We start from the raw sequence: 21778 nt of genomic DNA, 5'->3' as shown, positions 1-21778 counted from the left end.
GGGTCCCCTTAGTAACTAGGTAGATCTTGGGGATCAGCACCAAGTCCTTGAGGGCAAGCTTCTGAGGTGTGCTGACGGGAAGTGGGGTATAGTAGAGGGACAAGACTGGTATTCTTGTCCTAGTACTGGCACCATGCGACCCCTCTAGGCCTATTTTTTTCTGAATGGGATATCCCACTTCATGCTAAAAAGGGTTTAAAGGGAGGATTAAGAATATGTGCAAAGAAAAAAAAAAAAAAGCCTGGAAGAGGCACAAAGCACTGTATGCCATAAAGTGGTCTCTCAAAATATCCACCTTGCTTCCCAACTTCTGCTCACATCGATTCCCAGAAGTGCTCCTTTTCAGCTTCTTTGACCTTTTGGCATCTTTCTCCACCCCTCTCTTTTGGGTTTCCTCCCTGCCCACCAATTAGCTCTCCAGAGTCGCACCGCACAGATGGTCTGACTGGTTGCTGGCAGCAGAGAGAAAAGGCTGGCGATGTTAAATAGTCCAGGTGTTATATCTTTTTCTCAGAGAAACTGCCTCGGGCTGATAGGGCTCTATCCCTGTGGCCGTAACTTCTTACTGCAGTCCAGAAACCTCCACCAGTGCACAGCATTTGGCAGGCTTGGCTCTCCAGGCATTCGTTCATCCTGCACTCGGCTCCAACTTCAGGGGAGGGGGTGGGCTGGCTTGATTTCTGGGAAAGGCCGGTCACTTTCCTCCCCAGCTCAAACCGCCCTGTGAAAGTTCTGGGAGCTGGTCGGAGATCAGCAGGCCCCTAAACTGGTAACAGTTTCTTTCGGAAACTTCCCTCAGAACTATTAGCAACGTGAGGAGGCCACCAGATAAGAAACCCAATGCCTGTGATAAGGCAGTAACTTCAAGTGCCTAGACTTCAGTGGGGAATCTTGTCTGGGTTTCATCTCTGCAGAAATGCTTGGTAAAGGCAAAGCAGCTATTGAGAAAACAAGTTCAAGAACAAAAAAGCCAGACTTGAAATGCCTTTTGTTAATGAGAAGCGGTCTGGATTAAGAGGCATTCCGTGAGAGCCAAAGGCCTTCTTCTCAAGGCTTTCCCACATGCTCACTCTTTCTGGTACAGTCTCCCCTCATGCAGTGCCTACTCAGCCACCAGATTAGACTAGTTTCCATGCCACGTCCCCTGCTCCATTCCCTCACTGCCCGATGTCCCCATGTTATTCATTCTCATAGCTGCCCTTTCATTTTGCAGCACTTACCACAGCTGGAATCAAAGAATTTGTGTCATTTGCACGGGTCTGGTTCAGTGGTAGATGCTCACTGCCCTTCACAGTGCCTAGATGCACATGAATATTTGTCGGATTAACGCGCCAGTGCTCGGGCTGAAAATCCACCAACAGATATCATGGGGGGGTTTAAGGTGGGTCTCTGACCACTTCGGCAGATGTCGCCAGGCAGTAGGTGGCTGTATGCCCACAACCGTAAAGCAAGATGATGGACCACACACACAGGGCTGCACAGTGTCAAAAGACCCAGTTTTGGGACGCCTGGGTGGCTTAGTGGGTTAAAGCCTCTGCCTTTGGCTCAAGTCATGATCCGGGGTCCTGGGCTTGAGCCCCGAATTGAGCTCTCTGCTCAGCGGGGAGCCTGCTCCCCCCAACCCCTGCCCTGCCTGCCTCTCTGCCTACTTGTGATCTCTGTCAAATAAATAAATAAAATCTTAAAAAAAAAAAAAAAAGACCTAGTTTTGCTCCCCTTTGCTTCTGGCTCCACTCACTGGCGTAAGGGCTTTTAGTTGAGAAGTCCGCTGATGTGGGAAATCAGAGCGTTTCTCCAGAGGGTGGAGAGTGTTTCCCCTTACCACAGGCTAGTGAGAGACGATAGCAGCTTCACGAAGACCACATAGATGGTGGTGTGGACGTGCCGTAAAGGAAATCTGGGCTACTGCTGTTGGGAGGGGAGGCTGGAGCAGCCGGTCTGGAAAACTGTATGGAAGGTTCTTTTGAAAATTAGAAATGGAGCTACCATATGATCCAGCAATCCTACTTTTGAGTATTTATCCAAATAACTTAAGCTCTTAAAGAGATAGCGGCACTGCCACACTTTTCACAATAGCCAAGTTAGGAAAACAAGCTAAATGTCCATAGACAGAGGAATGGGTAGAGAAAATGGGCTGTCCACACACACACATACACACACTGGAATATTTCAGCCTTAAATTGAAGTCCTGCCTTTTGCAACAACACGAATAGATCTGGACACATTATGCTAAATGAAATGACCCAGACCGAGAAAGATACTCGATTTTGTCACTTGTATGTATAATCTGAAAGAGTGACGCTCATAGAAGCTCAGCAGAATGGGGGGCGGGGTCATGGGGCCTAGTAGGAGGGGGAGATGACGAGGTGTGATGGTCAGAGGGTACCAAGTGTCCGTAGACAAGTTCTGGAAATTTGCTATACAGCACGGTGCCTGTAGTTTGTCGTACTGTATTGTGTACTTGAAATCTCTGAAGAGGGAGATCTTCTGTTAAATATTCTTACCACACACACAAAAATAATGTGAGAGGATGGTTTGATGGTGGTGATGGTTTTATAAGCGTATCCTTCCCCCAACTCACTGAGTTGTATGTATTGAATGGGTACAGCTTTTTACATGTGAGTCATATTTTAATAAAGTGGTTTAACTAAAACACCCCTGATGTGTGATTCCTCAAGCTTGGGGGGCCCAGAAGCTGGTATCTGCCTGAAAATACATATAAAACAAAACACCCCTACCGTACAGTAAAGGATGCATTCAGTGCTTCTTTTTGTTCATGGCTGAGGTGGGAGGGTGGGCGTGACACTTGAAGTCACCATGCTGGCATGGTCCTTTAGAAAGAGGCCCTGAGCTACTAGCTTCCTTCCTGAGGAGGGGCGAGACAGTGCGAATGCGTGTGCGTGTGCACACCCCCATGTGCTGTTGGAGGCCTGGCCAAAGGAGAGGTCCTGTTAACACCCTCAAAGACTGGAGGAGCTTAGCGAGGCACTTTCTAAGGAACCGAGGATGGGTTTTGACGGCGCCTGCAGGAAGCCAAGGCCAGATTCCAAAGGTGCTAGGATCTCTGTGGCCCTAATCTCTCCTCCTCACCCTCTCCTCCATCAACCCAGGGGTGGCTGTATGGTGGGCCAATGAGAAGCCTGGCAAGAATCACTTGGCTTCCAGTGAGTCTAAGCTGGAGGAGGGGAGAGACTTTAATTTAATTTAAAATTTTTTTTAAAGATTTTTATTTATTTATTTGACAGATAGAGATCACAAGTAGGCAGAGAGGCAGGCAGAGAGAGAGGAGGAAGCAGGCTTCCCGCCAAGCAGAGAGCCCAATGCGGAACTCGATCCCTGGACCCTGGGGTCATGACCAGAGAAGGCAGAGGCTTTAACCCACTGAGCCACCCATGAGCCCTGAGACTTTAATATTAAACAAATTTCAGAGTTTTGGCTATTATAGAAGGCTGGACTTCCTAGTTATGAAAAGAAACTTATGCTAGGTGTGACCACAGGACTTATCAAGAACAACTGTCCTGGAGGACTTGAGACCTGCCAGAGATCCTGAGGGCAAGGAAACAGCCACTGAAGTGTGTTTGCAGGGGCTTGTGTGAGAATAAATAGTTTTCTTCATCATTGCCCCGCCCAGTCCCTCTCACTGAATGCAACACTCTGTTTAATCCTTGCATAACTATGGAATATAGGTATTATCCTAGTTCATCAGAGGTGTTGGAAGGAAGAGCCAAGGGATTAGGCAAATGGCTCAGGGTCACCCGTAGGTAAATCTCAGAACTAGGACTCCAACCCAGGGTGTACTTCTATTCTTTATTCTTTGTACCATGTACCAAAGCATTTTCAATTTTACTTCCAAGACTTTTCACGTTTTGCTTACATGTTCTTGGTTTTGAACTGACCTTCTCGTTATCTATAAGCCAAGTCATCTGTAACCGAAGACAGGAGAAATGGTAAGTTACACATCTCAACTGAAGGGAGGAGCCGTAATAGTTCATTCAGGCGAGAACAGTGAGTTAAGAGAAGGGAGGAGCAGATGGGGTGGCGATAATTGGCTACCACGCAATAAAGACTTCTCATCAGGGGCAGAGGGAGGAAGGAAGGATGAGGGAGGCTAGGCGGTGGCTTTGCCAACAGTCCCCAGTGTCCCCTTACAGCCTGTCCTCAGCTGCAGAGCTCTGTGGCTCAGGTGGCCACAAGACCCCTGGAGACCCTCTTGGCACTGGTTTGACAAGGCTGACTTAAATGAACTCTATCTTTGAGAAGAGAAGGAAAAGCTTATAGGTGTAAGAGAGTCCTTTCCACAGCAGGATTTTCCCCAAAACATCTTACCTGAAATGAACTGTGCCAGCCCCCTCCAGTACCTGTATGGGCGAGAAGCACTCAGGCTTAGAGACCACAAGGCTCTTTAAAAAATTCCCCTATGAAGACAAGTGGAAGAGAGAATTAATAGAATAGTCGACATGAAGCTCAAGTTTGGGACAAGTACATCAGCACTGTTACTGGTAGCCATGATGTTAAGAGATGCTATGTGCAGGGCACCTGGGTGGCTCAGTGGATTGGGCCGCTGCCTTCGGCTCAGGTCATGATCTCAGTGTCCTGGGATCGAGCCCCGCATCGGGCCCTCTGCTCAGCAGGGAGCCTGCTTCCCCCTCTGTCTCTGCCTGCCTCTCTGCCTACTTGTGATCTCTCTCTCTGTCAAATAAAATAAATAAAATCTTAAAAAAAAAAAAAGAGATGCTATGTGATACTTGGAAAGATTCACAGAGAAAACTTCCTTCACAAAGCAGTAATGAGCAGAGCCCTAAGAATGTTCTGGATTGTATTTATCTTACCACAGGTAGTCAATCACAGTGATGTAAAAATCTAAATAAACCCCATATGCTTTCTTTGTCCTGGTTGGCTGCTTGTTTGTCAGGTTTATTGTAACAGAACTCTCCAAATCCAAATGAAAGATGGAAAGAAATAATTAGAAAATAAGCAAAAAAAAAAAAAAAAATATATATATATATATATATATATGGAAACTTACTAAGTGCCATGCACCATCCTGCCTATACATTATCTTAACACCCTGAGGAAGGCTCTGCCCACTCGTGGCTCAGAAGCTGGATCTGCAGGGCTTTATAAACTTGCCCATGGTCTGTAGTTGGCGAGTGGCAAGAGCGGGACTCTAAGCCAGGCTGTCTGGCTTGCCTGCTCCAAACCACGTGTGTATGGTGCGTCTTGTCTGGCTTTATGATTCCACCTTTGTATTGTTTGCCATTAGTGGCTGCTGGGCTGTCCTTGCCCCCACCCCCCGAACCCAGGAGGGTCTGTAAGCTCCTAGGGTCTCAGCCTGCCTGTGTGGCCGTCATTTAAACATCTTCATTTCATCGTCTATGGAATCCAGACAGTTGTTCTGGAATCAGTGGATGGGCTCTGCTAGCTCTGTCATTACAGGAATCCCACAGTCCTTCGATTATCCTCAACATGTCTATGCTTGGAAGAGGACAGAAATGCTAGGAATAAAACAAGTGCCAACCCTTTTTAAAATCAAATTTAAAGAAATGTTAAGCTAAAGATGCTTTAATGAAGATAGAAAAATGAGATACAACATTATCTCTAGACTGCTGTCCTCTACCACGTCTTTGAGGAGTGGGATAAAAGCTATAGAAAAAATACCGTAGGAAATGAAATCAGAACCCATCCGTTGATGATAAATAAAAGTCACTTTCAAAATCATTTAATTTTATATTACAAACCAGTACAGACTACTGAAATGCTCGTGTTCCAGAAGTGACTAGAGGTATGAATGCCAAATTGGAAAGACACATCCCCTTGAAGGTGTCCAGTTAGTTAATCATGGCAAAGGGACTCCCAAAGGCAAGTCAGTCCGCCATCAGGAACTAAATTCTAAATCATGACTCTGGAAAGAAGCGGCAAGGCACGTAGACCTAAATGACACAGCAGGCTCTTGCAGTAATCCAAATCCTCTGGCCACGTGAATCTTAAGTAGGACATATATGAATAACCTTCCTCATTCCTTCTTTGAATAAATTGTTACTGGGCACCTTCTCTATGCCAGGTACTAGACTAGGAGCTGGGAACACCCTAGAGAATGAAACAGTCTCCACTCTCATGGAACTTAATACAACTAGTAGTTAAGTTATAATTGGGATAAATGCCATGAAGGAGAAGTAGAAGATGAAACAGCATAGACCAGCACAACCTGAGTTAGTCTGAGAGGTTAGGGCAGTTTTCTGGAGAAGGTGATGTTAAGGGGAGAACTTGAGGGTGAGGAGGACTTAGCTAAGTGAGGAAGGGTTGGAGGACGGATCCGGTAGTACAGAAGAGACAGCAAGTATTGAGTAAGACCTTGGGATAGGAGGAGCGGGGGCTACTGGAGAATCCAAAGGTGACTGGTGTTCCGAGAGAGTAGGTGCAGCAGGTGATGAGACTGGCGAGGCTGAGCATGCCATCTGTCTACACCACGGTGGAATTCTGTAAGCCCTTAGAAGTCCACAAACTATAAAGGCAGGTGGCCATTCCTCTAGAAGTCCCAGCTTCAGAACTCCAAGTGTGGTGGGTGATCACGTGGGTTCATCTTTAGGAAGCACTCTCATCCATTTCACAAACCCAGAAATGGAATTCTTATCTTCCATCTACAAATGCCCATATTGTACCAAGGATCTAATTACAGTTAAGACAAACCAGCCTGGCTGGCCAGTTGAATTCAGCAGGCAGCAGTTGTAAAGACACATCTCTACTTCCACACAGAGCAGGATCATCTGACCCCAGCTTGAGAATTGAGCAATCACAAAATATCAGAGCCACTTCCTGCCACTGCCAGCCTCCTGTCCCAATCTCAGAAAGGTAAAACCCGTGGAGCAAGTCTGTGTAGGTCTCGGCATTCAATAAAACAAACCCCAAACACTCCACCTTGAAACCTCAAGCCTCTCTCTGCCTTTGCCCCCTCAGCAATCAGTCCAAAAGGATTGGTTCACCAGGAAACTAATGCTCCGACAAACTCTTATTGCAGCCAGCGGACAATCCGTAATTTAGAGAGCAGTTTTTCACGGAACTCCCCAGTGCGTTACGAACAACAATAAAGCCTCTTCCAAGCCTTCAGTAAGAAGGCATGTTTCCACTTTACAGCTGAGAAGAGTGTGTTAAATGTCCCATGGGCGAGGGCTGAGGACACAATGATAACATTAGGAACTTCATTCATTCATCCCCGAGGCTCCTCATAAACCTAACCAGAACGACTCCTGGCTCTGATCGATCATTCCAGGTTTTCTGTATCAGTGTTTGGTTGAGGACTTCATCTTTTCCCTTTCCATTATTCCTTCAGAAAACTTGCAGAAAGCAGAGGTTGAGGACCCAGCTAGGAGAAATACTCTTATGTCTGTCTAATTCAGACTGGACAGTGCCTAAGCTGGAGTCCGTTACTGAGATAGCCTTTTACTACAAAGAGTGATTCTAGTGTGATTCTAGGACTGTACCCTGCCCTGAGCCTCTATCTGCATAGCCCACCCTCCCCGCAACCCCGCCCCCGTCTTGCTCACATAGCCCCCTTGTTATGACTGCACGCATTTGAAAACAAAGGAAACCTATTTTTTCTCAAAAATTATTTTGGCCTCTCCACATTTATCCATCATTTCTGAAAAAATCAACTCATTGAAAATAATCCACTAGGTATTACCCCACCCCTCACATTCTAGTCTCCTTTGACTCTAGAGTCTGTCTAGCTTGTGTGGTGTTGCTGGAAGGGTCACTGTGTGAAGCTCACGCTAAGGTGCCAGTATTATGAGGGGCAGTTTGGAGAAGCGGTGAAGGACACAGACGCTGGGGTCAGGGTTCCCAGCTTCCACTGTTTACCAGCTGTGTCATGGACAAGTCTCTTAACTTCTCTAAGCCTCAGTTCACTCACCTATAAAATGGTGTAACAGGGCTGTGGTGAGGAGTTAATGGGACAGTGCATGCACAAAGTGTGTAAGCCACAGGAAACCCTTACATGGTAACTGTGATTATTGTTCTCCAAGTAGATGTTGTCTCTGGAAGGCATGCCATACACTTAGGAAACAGGCAGGATCCTGGAGCCAATACCCAGCACCTACATCTTAGAGTCACCAATAAGTATCTGTGTCCCAGAAGGATCACTTCCATTAGGGCATCAGAGAGCACTTTGTTGTGGGTTCTTTTCTTTTTTTCCTTAGAGAAATTTAAGAGCCTTGAAATGAGACAAAGGAAAAACAATTGCCAGAATTGCAAAGTTAACATTTTTATTGAATTGAAATTGGTGTAGAACAAAAGGGACCACCACAGCTGCCAAGCTTAGTTACAACTGAAAAGTCCCTGCGACATTTTACCTTTGAGCGTCCTAACATGGTTTGGGTGGAACAACTAAGAAACAGTGTAGAGATTATATATATGTGTATATATGTATATATACACACACACATACATATATATATACACACACATATATATATTTTTAACACTTCAAAATATTTTGAAATGAGCCTCACAGCCTTATTTAGTTTCAGAGTACAAAGAACATTGATAACATCTTCTGTTGCCTTCATTTAGTAGAATCAATTTGTATCCTTTCACAAAAGTTTCCTCAACATGCTGGCTACAATTTCCCCCCCCATCCAGTATACATAAGAAAAGGATTTAGTAACACTTAGGCAAGTAATAAACCATAGGAACTTCAAAAGTAGTGAGGGCGGATACCAAGCGTACATGACTCAACACTCACACTGCCAGAAACACCGTGAACTGGCCCAGGAGTTTCAGCCAAGTTCCAGAAGCAAAGACTGACTGCACTAATGGAAGGGATAAGGCAACCCAGGAGAGTGTCAGAACTGATGGACCACTTATGTCTAACCCTCATTTCAGCATCTCGCTTCCAACATGCAAGTATGTGTTTGGTTTATATAATAAGGTGAAATACTTTTAGGGACAAGAAAACTATAAAGTTTAAAAGATCAATCAGAGATGAAAGGAAATTAATACTGAATATTTTCGGATCAGTATGCATGGAGCAATGAGATAAACTGATCGTACCAATTACTTTGTGAGAGCAAGTACTGAACCTCCATCGCTACTCAGAGCTGGAAGTTATTACCTCCTCTCAAATATTCCATGGGAAATAAATGACAAGATAGGAAACAGAAACCCTACTTAAAAAAAAAACAAAAAACAAAAGCATATCTAGTCAATGTTCCTTCTGGTTTGTATTAAGCCAGATGCTAATTTAATCTAGACCTAATCTGCTGTTGGTAAAAAATTTTCAGAAGTACTTCAAATTATTTTAGATGAAATGTGACCCAAAAAGTAACACAACTCATTGTCTCATCTTGATAATATGTTTTATACTTGTGTCTCTCAAAACAACTAAATAAATAAATTCTTCTACCAGAGTAACTGGTACTAAGTGGCCACTCATTCCTACAGCAGTTATTTGAGAGAATTTAAAAATCTTGCAGGAGATAAAGGACGATTATAAATATTTTAATAGACTCATGCCCATCTTCAAAAGAGATGCAGCCTCAGGTAATAGTAGATTCAGAGATTTATAACTCAGATTTGCAACTGATAGATACATATTTCGCAAGGATCTGCCCAGTGTATACAACAAATATTAAAATTAAGGCTTTTATAGATACGTGGTCAAGTCTATGGATGTGTAATGCTGAATTTTTATAATGTATCTCCAGTTTCCATTATTACCCAATTTGTAAATCAGAATATGTGCTGATGTATGTGGGTAGGAGCTCCAAGGGCTAAGAACCAACTGGAAGCCTTGTTCATAAACAAGTTCTGAGATAAGGGCTGGCAGTGAAACAGTTGAGAGGTGCCTTAGATCACGTAGGGGGCAGAGTGATTTGTGCCTGCTGACAGGGATGGGCTTAAAAAAAGGCAAAGAGTTCAACTTTAGTTCAAATCTTTGAGATTTAGAGACCCAAAGGTTTCATGCCATATCTAAGCCAATGGTTCTCAAACCTTCCCTTGCAAGAGTCACCTGGAGGCTATTTACCGAAGCGTGGATACCTGGGTGCTATACCCAGAGATTCTAATTTGGGTGAGGCAAGTGGTCCAAGCACCTTGCTTTTGAGAAACACTGCTCAGAGCAAATAGCAGCAGAAATCTCTGATTAAAAGGCCAAGCTGTCCAAGAAATAACACCAGTGAGGTCATCACCTACAAACAAATCCCTTAGGAAACTCCACCATAATACGAGGAACAAAGTTATCCCCAATTAACTTTCCTTTCCTATCTTTTTACAACTCAAAAGTTTGAAATCAGTGAACACTTAGTAATGATTGTTCCAATTCTGAGGTAAAAGGAAGAGCACCAGGGATCTCAATGCTAAAAGAAACCAATTCCTTAAGAGGTCCATGCTACACAGAATCTAATTTCTGTAGTAATGTTATAGAGTTCTAGTGCAGTCTTGTACCAGTCTTTGTACAGTCTTTTTACTTTTGTATACTCTTCGACATTATCTACTCTTTCCAGTTAAGGTTTTAGAAGAACTGCCAAGAGGAAGGTTCGTCTATATGCTCTTTCTGGTTTTCCAGAAACCAACATTTTCTGGTTTACACTGATACACAACAAAGTTATTTTTTATTTATTTATTTTTTGGATGCTGGAGACAAACATCTTTATTAAAGATACTACCAAAATTTTGGCAAACATTTCAAAACAGATTTGTAAACATAATGCTTCCCTTTTCAACTGGCAGCACTTTGAAAAGACAATACGGTAAGACAACACAAGTTGAATCAACATTAGTTCAAAATCCTTATATTTTTGACCACATAACTTATGTTCCCACATGATAAAACAAATGATAGTTTAAATCAACGTCAACAGATAAACTCCATGAAATGAAAGTTTGTGCTGTTTGATGAATCACAGTATGTTATGGTTAAATATATCTGCTCTTTTTTATATTCCTGGCTCCCAGGATGAAAAAAAAAAAATCTTTAAATATACATTTCTTGTAGGTAATAGCTTCTTTGCATATCTCTCTTCAAAAAATACTTTATAGCAGTATATAAATAGGTTACCTACATGTTTAATTTTATAATTTTGCCCCAAAACTATAGATCTGTTTCATTTTCATAACATATTGATTTTGCCCAACATTAATAAAGCTGACAAACTGTTGAAATGGAAATGCTTTTGTCTTCCACAATAGAAGTAGCAATTTGACAGAAAAAAAACAAAAACAAAAAAAAAAACAACAACCCCTACAGTAACACTCGTCAGTTGTTTAACCTGAGCGTTTGGCCTACTGAGAGTAGCAGCTTTTGTCCTCCATGCACGCTCACATCCACATCCACACCACCTCTGCACACATACCGGTCGAGCACACGTTTTCAGACGCTGGTAGGCCACAGTATGCTTCCCATTGCTCTAACCAAGTGGGAAGCAGTGTAGCTAATGATTAACCACACTATGTACACAACTAGCAAACACCTTAAGGCAACCATTGCAATGGGGGGTTAACTTGCAGGGCAGATTCACTGTCTAGATCAAGTCAGCCTGTATGTACATATGTGTGTGCTTATTTGTACACATACACATATGCCTTTCTATTTCTTAACCCTCCAAAACAATGTTTAAATTTTTTTTTGTATTTTGTGCAAATTTCTAAATATTCTACCATTTAAGGCAAAGAGTTTGCATTACGAAAGATCAGAAAATAGGCTTATGTTTATCCAAAAGCATTTCACCTTGCACATTATTTTTTTTTTTAAACACACATAACTTTGAAGTATGGACACTGGATCCCCAATATCTAAGAAAAAATCATTTCTAATGACAAATGTAAGTTTTTAAGGAAAAAAAATTGATTTGAAGTATAGACACCAGATCCCCAATGTCTAAAAAAACATGATTTCTATTGACAAACATAAGTCTTGGGGGTAGGGTCGGGGTGGGGAGAAGGACCAGAAAAAAGCAGCTTCAAAAATGCAGGGAAGCAAAGTAAAAAGGGGGAAAAATGAAAGTAAATTAACTCAAGTTTGCTAATACTGAAACTTTCAACAAGCAAAGTTTCATTTTTTTTTTTTTTTTAGAATCTTAGAGCAACTCATTTGGAATTTTAAATAAATAAGCTTAAGTTTATTCACATCTTCTGGTCCAAGCAGATTTAGTGCCATGACTCTGCTTGCTGTTGGTCAAATTCACCTATTAGTCTTTTGATGTGAGCCAGCTTGTTATGAAGATACTCGCATCTATATTTTTCTTCATGATAATTGGGACTGGACTGCAGAGGAAAAAAACAGGGAGGAATTAGGTTGCAGAATGTGTAATACTTCCCAACTACGGGTCAGAAAACCCACAGTGATGATCCTACCTGCTTGATCTTCTGATATTCTTGTAAGACTTCTTCATGAACATTCTACAAAATTAAAAATTAAAATCAGAAGGGAACAACTTTTCTTTTTGGCAATATAAACAGCTAAGACCCACTCAGTAAGGGTGTTGGAAATACTGATGATGGGAATGTAAACTGGTACCATCTTTAAAGAAGGCAATTTGGCAACTGCTATCAAAACAGCAAACATAGAACGGACTCAGCACTTCTATACTTCTCTTCCAGATTTGCTTGTGACTGAGTGAAACGCTGTGTGTACAAGGTTACTTGCTGCGGTAGCATGTGTAAAGCAAAAGACAGTACACAAAATTTCAGTATCCATTAATGCATGCAAAGGGATCCTAAGAGGCCATTAAAAAGGGGAAGTGCTTCATGCATTTATATAAAGTTCTCTAAGGTACATTGTATTATTTAATGAATAAAGCAAAGTGCAGAATGATTTATACAATTTGATATTAGTTGTTTAAAGGGGGAAATAGAATGATAAGTCTAAGAATTTCATTACTTCTAAGATGTACATTTCTTCTCATTTTATGTTATTTTTTTAAAGATTTTATTTATTTATTTGACAGAGAGAGATCACAACTAGGCAGTGGGTCAGGTAGAGACGGGGGCAGGGGGAGGCGGACTCCCCGCCGAGCAGGGAGCCTGATGTGAGGCTCGATCCCAGAACCCTGAGATCATGACCTGAGCCGAAGGCAGAGGCTTAACCCACTGAGCCACCCAGGCGCCCCATTTTTTTCTCATTTTAATGAGATCAGATAAATAATGTATCAGTTTAACTTACTGGGACAGAAGACCATGGTATATACTGCGATTGATGACATCTTAAATTCAATTACATATGGCACATACATGAATCTGTTTGTGTATATACATCTTACAAACACATACACAGACCTTTGAAAGAATACACTGGAAACCAGTACTACTGATTGCCTCTAGGAAGGGATATTAGGTGGCTGGAGAAAATGGCTAATATTTATGTAACCTTATATACTATGGATTTAAGCAGTTTCCAAATGCTTACATTTACTCTGCACAACTCTATAATCACCTTATTTATGGAGGGGTACTTTGAAAAAGTAAGGTAACTTGCCCAAGTCACACAAATATTAAATGGTACAGCTGGGAATCAAGGCCATGCAATCTAGCTCTGGAGCCTCCTCCTAACCACTAAGCAGTTCTTGGAATTACATTTTAGTTTAAATATAATCAGGGTACAAGGGTAAATAGCTATATCTAAAAAAACAAACCCCAAACCACCATATCAAGAGCACCCTCAGACACTAATTCCTCTAAAAAATCTTCTGTAACTCTAGGCAGCCTGTTTAAAGATTAAGGCCCACTAATGAAAGACACCTGAGTCTTTCAGATCTGAGGAAGAGACCTGAGTCTTCTCTGTGCCTGTGAGCACAGATGCTCTCAGGCTATTTTCCCCACTGGGGGAAACCCATTCATTCTCTAATGCAGATTCCTGTCAGAAAAACAGTAGTAGGCCAGATGAAGGCACCATCTATGGTTGTGAAGTGTGACAAGTTATGTGGCCCACACAAAGAGGGAAATCTTCATTTAAAACATTAATCAGTTAAACATTTTGCTTGTTAACTATGAGAACAACCAGTACACAGGTCTGGCTGGCTTCTACTGGTTTGTCAGCTGTGGTAACACTACCACTTAAAGTCGGGAAGTGAAAAGAGATTAGTATGTATTAACTGTCAGGCTTCGGAAGAGCTGGAAATACCAAACTTTTCACTTAAACCCCAAATCTCTGGAGTATTAAACCCTGTTTGTATTTTATGTCTGGATCTTCCTTATTCTATGCAAGATTGAGGTTTTTTTCTTTTTTAATGTACTTGAAATAGCAATTTGGGGGAACAGCACCAGAACTAGCAGCTATATCTGAGTGGGCAGTTCAATCAAATATTTCAGTGAATCCCCAATCCAACTTTTCTTCCTATATAGTTGTATTTGCTTTTTTCCTTGATACTCTCTTTAGTATGTTACAGTAAAGATTAAGCATATATTACATATTTTATACATACTTTGCCATATAAAGTTATTTTTTTCACTGACAGGAAAATAGTTCATTGAGAACTAGTTCAATATTTAGTTTCCTAGCTAATTTTAAATGAAGACCAAATGCTGAAGAGAGCCTGGTTTGCCAGAAGACCTGCTCTGAAGGTCAGCAGATTGCCTGGGAATGGGCCAGGCAGAGAACAAAGAGGGTAAAATATGGAAGTCAGCCTATCTAGAAGCAAACATGTTTACCTGATACTCTTTTGAGCCTGGAGAAAGCCGCTTTCGTTGTGCATCTAGTTTGATAAATCTTCTAGCTACAGTCTCCATCCTGGCATGCAAGGCCCTGTACTCATCATACTCAGCATTGAAGTCATCCTTGTAATTTTGGCGTTGCTCATAGGAGACGATAGCAATATATTTTCTAATGAGAAAAAAGAAATAAGATAAATGGAGAGAGACTATACAATCAACATGATGCATAAGCCTGATATTTAAACAAAAAACGTAGAAACCATATCCAAGCACGTATCCCAAGACTGAATGCTGCCTTGCCACTGTTTGCCCCCATGTCACTCCTTTCAGATGACTTCCACGTGAAATTATCCCACAGGAGAGCTTAAGACCTCCAGGGAAGGAAAGTAAATGTGAAAAAAACATGGTGGCAATGGAACTGAAGTGTGACTAGAAAACAACACTAAACACAGATTTAGCTTTCCAAATCTTTCTTTATCCAAAATAATTCACTACCACACTAGTGGCAGAGGCCAAGCCGTCTGTCACGAGTCACATGGAAACAGAAGGCCTCCATGGGTAACATGAAACCAGGAGAGTGTTACACAGTCACTCAGTGCTGAAGTCAGAGCTCTCTGGAGATCTGCTGCTTTATGAGAGGAGGTCTGTCTTTGGCTGTTTACACCTGCTGCCAGCAAGGTGCCTCTGGCTTGTTCCCTCTACTTCTTTCCTCCCACGTTTGACTAGGCAAATGTATAAAATACAAAAAAGTAATTGTCTTCTTTTGAAATGAGAGACCAATGGGGAAAAATGGCCAAAAAAGGGGCATATTTCTAGTTCTTTTCAACATTAAAATATCACAGTCTGTGTACCTGGACATCATTGTGTACTATCATTCTAATTTACTTTCTTAATTAAAAGGCCATAAATCTGTTTTACTTCAGGTTGTGAATAACTTAAGGAAACTGGTAAGTGAAGGCCATTTTCCCAGAGTGTCAAGTTTATTCAGTGGCAAGCAAATTAAAACAGCATTTTGATATTAAAACAAAGTTAGTATTATTTGTTTGTGACTCTGGGAAGTGGGACCACACCAGGTTCTGGCCTGGGTCTCTGTTCTCCATTCCTGTTGTGGGATGCAAAATTCCCTCGACTTTTTGAGATAAAAATTGAGATTTCAAAGCAATTTCAGGCAAGTAGCAGGTGCCTCAGCATGCCTCAGGCATGCAGATATATTCTTGAGTGCAGGGAAAACCCTGGTGTTCAGTCCTCTACAAAAATGGATTCAGATAATCTTAACAGTTTTATTCAAAATGAGAGGGCAAAATGTCTAGTTGGAAATGTGAGAAAAGTGATGCAACTGTGCAACCTTAATGTCCTCATTAATATTTTTATTCATGCTGAGTTAGATACTGTGGAGGTTTATTTTTCTAAGTGTAACTGAGACAGCAGTAGTATGCTGATTTAGGGCGCCCTGCTGGTGTCTTTGCTGTAAAAGGGACGGGGCCAGCCAAGCAGAGAAGCAGTCCTCTCCTAGACAGGGCTGTCCTGACTGCACACCAGAGGAAGCCCAGGGTGGGAAAAGAGGTTCCTGGGAATAAGTGTATGAAAGCAAAATGGCTAAACTGCTCATGAAACTCAGGCTTCATTTATTGTATAAAATATCCTGCTTTCTCAAAAGCACAAACGAGGCTACACCCTTGGTATTTTATTTAATAATTTCCTTAGGGAAAAATACCAAACTGGCCAACAGTTGTGTTGCTATTATAGAAGATTACTTGGTTATACTGGCATTCTAACAAAAAACACTTCACTATTAAAAAAAACAACAACAACAAAAAACCAAAAAACTGTTATGGTTCTCTAGTTGGTTCCTACTGCAGGGATGGAGTAAAATTTTAAAGGGTTTGGCTATTTCACAACCACAAGTAACAGAAGTATTCTTATTATACAAAAATTAGGAATATTGTGGTTTAAGTATGTATTATTCAGAGACTGATCATTAAGGTTTTATTGTATATCTTTTTGGTTTTCTTCTGAAACAACCAAAGCTTAAGTTCTGTAATTTCAGTGTTTTTGAAAATTCACGCCTTCTCACCATTTTAAGAAAATTTGCTATATTTACATCAGATAGTCTTGGGATAAAATAAGTTAAACAATCACAGAGGTTACGTACTTTCATGATTTTTAAAAGCCAGAAACACGACAAACATATGAAAACGTGCTGAGGAAGATGTAGCAACCATCCTTAGATTAGGGAGTTAAAAATGAGTTTTAAAATATAGAACTAACGGTTTAAGTCGACAAAACACAGCAACATCCTGAATCCATGAGGAAAGGGTTAGAATTATTTTTTAGTCTCCCCACATGATTTTGTCACATATAACTAGTCTGTGTCATTATTACAAAAAAAGGGGATTTCAAAATCCACCACAAGAGAACAAGGGCACAGTACTGCAGTTGTCATCTGAGGGGGCAACTTTCACAAGACTTTTGAGGAGAAGTGGGTTTGCAAAAGGAGAGGTGAACTCCCTCATCAGTGGAGCCCTGCAGGCGCTGTCCCCCAACCAGCCCTTCCTGGGCCAGTTCAGTGGTGGTTGCTTTGCAAAACTCCCTTTCAGAACTCTAAAACTATATCACCATCTCAGATGAGAGAGGATTCAGCATGGTTTCTTGGCATCTTTTCAGTTAAGAGATGATAACGAGCATTATGGTTTCATGCTGTATCATTCCCCGTTAAGTATAGCTTTCACACTACTGTTAAGCAAAAGTAACACATTTTAAGTATAAAATGTTCTCCACTTTAGAAATGAACATTTCGTGGTACATGGAGGGCTAAACAGCACAGCTTAACTTTGTCCGCCACGCTACTAAGAGGAAAAAATGTTCACAGAACTCAGAGTTCATTTTCCAATCTACATTCAAATTATTTTGTCCATTTGTTAATTTTCAGAGCTATCCTGCAGTCCTATCTGTTCGCTCTTCCGTTCTCCATTTTTCCAGGCTCTTGCAACTTAATTATTTCTTCTTACGCAGAAGCCTCTGAGTCTATAAAAAAGCTAGAATTATGTGTATAAGTTATAATTTCTGTGATAACCAGTTACAAAAATGTTCCCAGCTCAGCATTTAGCAACTTATTGCCATAACAAGAAAAACATTATAACTGGTACTAAAGTTAAATGATCAAATTTTACTATTCTCTCCTCTTAAAAATTAATTCGATGGCAGAGCTTTATTTAAATGAAAATCAGTCTATCTCTACTTTGTATTAACTGTGGAGATTTAAGCTCTTTATCAGTAATAAACTCCCTTTGGGGGAAACAAGTGAATGTGCATTGACAGGCTGTCAGCTTTGAAGAGTCAGATCCCTGAAATCTTCCATAATCAAATGCCTGGACTGGCCTCGGAACAAAGGACAGGCTTCTCTGTACTTAAAGCAGAGCTCAGAGCAGGGGGAGGCACAACCTGCTCAGGCAGACAGGGGTGGATTTGGGATGAGCAGGCTTAATGGCAGCCTTTCAAATGCAGGGGTGGCTCCAGGGCTCTATTTCTGGAACTTCTTTTCTTGATTTGCAAATTATGGGAAAAAATTTTGCAAACTTTCTAAAATTAAACAGTCCTCTCCCATTGGCAGACGTCTGAACTTACATCAAATAATCTGGGAGTTCAATTGTTGAAGAAGGCTCCGTGGAGGCAGTGCATCCCTCTTTAACTCCTATAATGAAGAAAAATTCAAGCTTTCACCAAACAGTATGGTTATAAAATGCCTATAATTCTAAAATAGATCAGAAACATCTGGAACACTCTTCCTCAAATTCTATTCTTCCATCTCAATAAGCAACAGTGAGCAAGGAATACAATTGAACACAAACAATAGAGGCCCTATGACCAGGGCCAGCAGAACTGACGCCAGGCATTGAAAGCGCCCTGGCTACTGCAGTGTCTGCACAATAAAGGAATTCCATCTTAACCCAAGGTCAATCTTCTATTCTTTCCACAACAGTTGTGGCATCTGCCCAGCAATTCAAAGACTGTGGTGGCAGATGCAGCCAGACAATGCAAGATACAAATTTTACATCAACATCTACTTTTCAGAGGATTCAAACAAGGCAGATGAGACAATGAAGTCAGGTAGCAGACTGCTGCGGTCACTGTATTTTATTGCTACCTTTTTTGTATGCAGACAGAGGAAGCAGTGAAGTTTTCCCGTTTATCAATTTAAAGTAATTCAAAGTAAGGCATTACTGAATCGTGATTTATACTCCTCCCATCTCTATACCTCATAATACTACAGATTTGTTTTTAAAAGGACAAAATAAATAGACAAATAAAGAAACTGCCAGTCATTCAGGGCTATGCTAAGTGTGTAAAATCCCTCAGTCAGTATTCTATTTGTGTGAATGCACCATTTCCTGAGGGTATGTTTAGACTTTATAGGGTAATTTTTTATCATTTATAGTAGAATTAAATTACTAACTCAAGTCCTAACCCTGCCTGCTGGCAAAACATGCATGTCCAATATAAAACAAAAGTGAAAATTTCATAATTTCTTTGTTTAATATTTTAAAAGACCAAGTATAGTAAATAAATTATGCAGACTCTGTGGGATTATTGTTCACGGTCGTTTGTTTTTGTGTTGACTCACGCCTGAGTCTGTCTTTTTTATGACAGCCTGAGTCTTAAAGGAAAAGGCATCAAGTGCACGTCACCTGGCTTCTTTGCTACAAACACCAGATCAATTCCAATAGATTCAAGGGCTGTGGGTCTGGATCTACCCTCAGTATTCTGATAATCTCAATGGCTTTGAGAGGTACTACATCCTCAGTGGAGGATTCAAAGACCAGGTTTGCTTCTCCAGGCCTCCAACTCGAACACTCACACTCTGTCTGCTGTAGGTCTCCTAATAGTGGGACCCCGTTGCTCCAACACCAGCCTGACTCAGAATTACCATCTCAGAGTGGGAAGTGTGGAGGCTGGGATAGAACCAGGAACGTGGCTTGCTAACTCTGAACACAAGGTCATTACCTCTTGCCATTTCCTGACTTGGCAAATTCAAGTACAGTAGTACTCGAGGGAAAAAGCTTACCCATACCTTTTGGGCCACTATACCGTACCATACGGATTTCAGTGTTTCAACAGGTCAGCTTTGATGTGTAGTACACTCGACCCAGGTCAGTAAAGGCATTGCAACATACTATTCTGCAAAGTTTCTCTCATGTGGTAAAAATGGTCAGTTAAATCTAAGGGTTACAGACTTCCAGTATTATGGGCGAATTACAGAAAGACAACACTCCTTAAATTCTATTCATTAAAGTAACTTTTCTGAAGTTGTATTTTCCTAGGGAATTTTGCTTTAGTTAAGCTGGGTTTAAAACTGGCGGCAATGCTAAATGATGGGCTTGAATCTCTGATGTGCTGGCATGGGGGATGTTCAGTTTTAGAGGACAACTTTTTTTAAGTAAGAAAAATAGAGTTTTTGTCTCTTGTGTTAAAGATCATTATACCTCAGGTAAGTGATCTTTCTCCTGATTAGCTTTTCTTCAGAAGTAAAGCATTGTAATAAGCTTCTTTGCATCTCTACATATTTGGCTTTTAACAGTTTCCAAAAGCTTGAAATGGTTAAATTTTGCTAACAATTAATACTAGTTTACTAAAACAATGTTCTTAAAATTAAAAAAGAATTCTTAAGCTCTGTCATGCAAACTGCCAATAGCCTTACATAAGACAGACTGCTTTCACTCTGAGTAACAATGATGTGATAGATTTGCATATGCAATCCTACCTTGCCTGTCTTATAAAGAATTTGACATTTCCCCTGTGTTAATATTAATTAAGGGAGGGGTGACCCTGTTTCTTTGGCAAAGAAGGAAAAGAATTATTTTTATCGCTAATTGTGTGTCTGGTTAAATTAGTTCAAGACTGGCACATAATAATAGGTCACGCCGAGGTTGCATAGTACCCTGGCAGTTATGGGAAAGCGCAACACAGTCTACCTTCTAGAATGGGCTCTCTGGAGGATAATAAAGTCATTTTCAGATGTTACCATCTTATTCTCAAGAAACTGTGTTTAATCGTTGGCTAAAAAGAGACGAAAAATGACTGCTATTAAATACAAGAAGAAAATCTGCTCTCAAAACTGCGACACTATGTAAGATTAATAGCAGAAGGTCAATGTATAAAAAAGCACTAGTAATCATAAACAGCATAATCTCACACTCATGATGAGTTTGCTCTGCCCGTTCACTGAACACGCGCAGCTGGTTTTACAAATGTAAAATATACCTTCATTGGAATCTAGACTGGAGTTGTTCAGCTTGGCAATTTCCTCTTCTCCTTTAAGGTCCTCTTCCTTTTCTTCTGTCATCTCAATGTCGTGCTTTTTAATTTGGTCCTTTTCCTTGTGTTTTTTAGACTTCTTTTTGGACTTTTTGTGAGACATTGAATGGTTTTCTTCCATAGGCTTTGGACACTTTAGTAGAACTGAACCAGGGGGTAAGGTTTCCAGAGAAGTCCTAGAGGTATATTTATCTTGCTGGTCCTCATAGATACTACTGTTTTGACTGAAACTGTCAACAGGTAGGTCTTGAGTCCCCCGGCCTTCTGGAGTGCTGGGGGAATTGGAGTTAGAGTTTACAGTCTGAGGAGGATTGGAGACGGGCAGGTGGGTTGGAGGCAGCGGTGGTGGGGTAGGGATGGCAGCAGCTGCAGGGGGCGGCAGGAGGCCTGCGGCAGACTTCTCACTGGGGGGATTCAAATGGCCATTTAATGTTGGCGGAACTCTGTTTGTCAGGTGAGATATTCGAGCTTTTTTATTCATTAAAGGATCGATGAAGTCTGAATCTAAAAGTCGTTTCTGTGGGGAGGAGGGAAGCAGAAAAGAAATGAGCCAGTTTGTATGAAACCTCAACATCACTGGTTACCATATGAACAACTGAGTAATTTTACTCATTCTTAAGTTTATCACCAGCATTGTGTCTACCACTCTGCAAGCTTACGCAGGAACAGACAATCCACAGAAACAAAAGGGAGAATCTGGCAAATATGTTTTCTGAACTTTCTGATCCTATAGCCATACCCTAAGTTCTTTGGGAGACCATGCCAATTTATGTGGACTCTACCACTTCAGAGAGTATTAAATAGAGGTACCCTCCTTCCTCTGTGG

At 41.2% G+C, this 21778-nt stretch overlaps 1 protein-coding gene across 1 annotated transcript in view; it reads right to left on the bottom strand.

Annotated features, from left to right (window-relative positions):
• Positions 1–8241: 8241 nt before the first annotated feature.
• ELL2 (elongation factor for RNA polymerase II 2) overlaps positions 8242–21778 on the bottom strand; it is a 73379-nt gene continuing 59842 nt past the window's right edge. The window contains exons 8-12 of the mRNA XM_082723928.1: positions 20899–21469; positions 18265–18331; positions 14638–14809; positions 12346–12390; positions 8242–12255 (exon numbers count right to left, since the gene is read on the bottom strand). Coding sequence (XP_082580054.1) covers positions 12139–12255; positions 12346–12390; positions 14638–14809; positions 18265–18331; positions 20899–21469 — 972 coding nt within the window. The 3' untranslated portion in view covers positions 8242–12138. The remainder of the gene's footprint in view (positions 12256–12345; positions 12391–14637; positions 14810–18264; positions 18332–20898; positions 21470–21778) is intronic.

The sequence above is a fragment of the Mustela nivalis genome (assembly GCF_964662115.1).
Source record: "Mustela nivalis genome assembly, chromosome: 3".
Classification (NCBI taxonomy): domain Eukaryota; kingdom Metazoa; phylum Chordata; class Mammalia; order Carnivora; family Mustelidae; genus Mustela; species Mustela nivalis.
The sequence above is the reverse complement of the archived record's forward strand: the minus strand, read 5'-3'. Positions and strand labels throughout refer to the sequence as shown.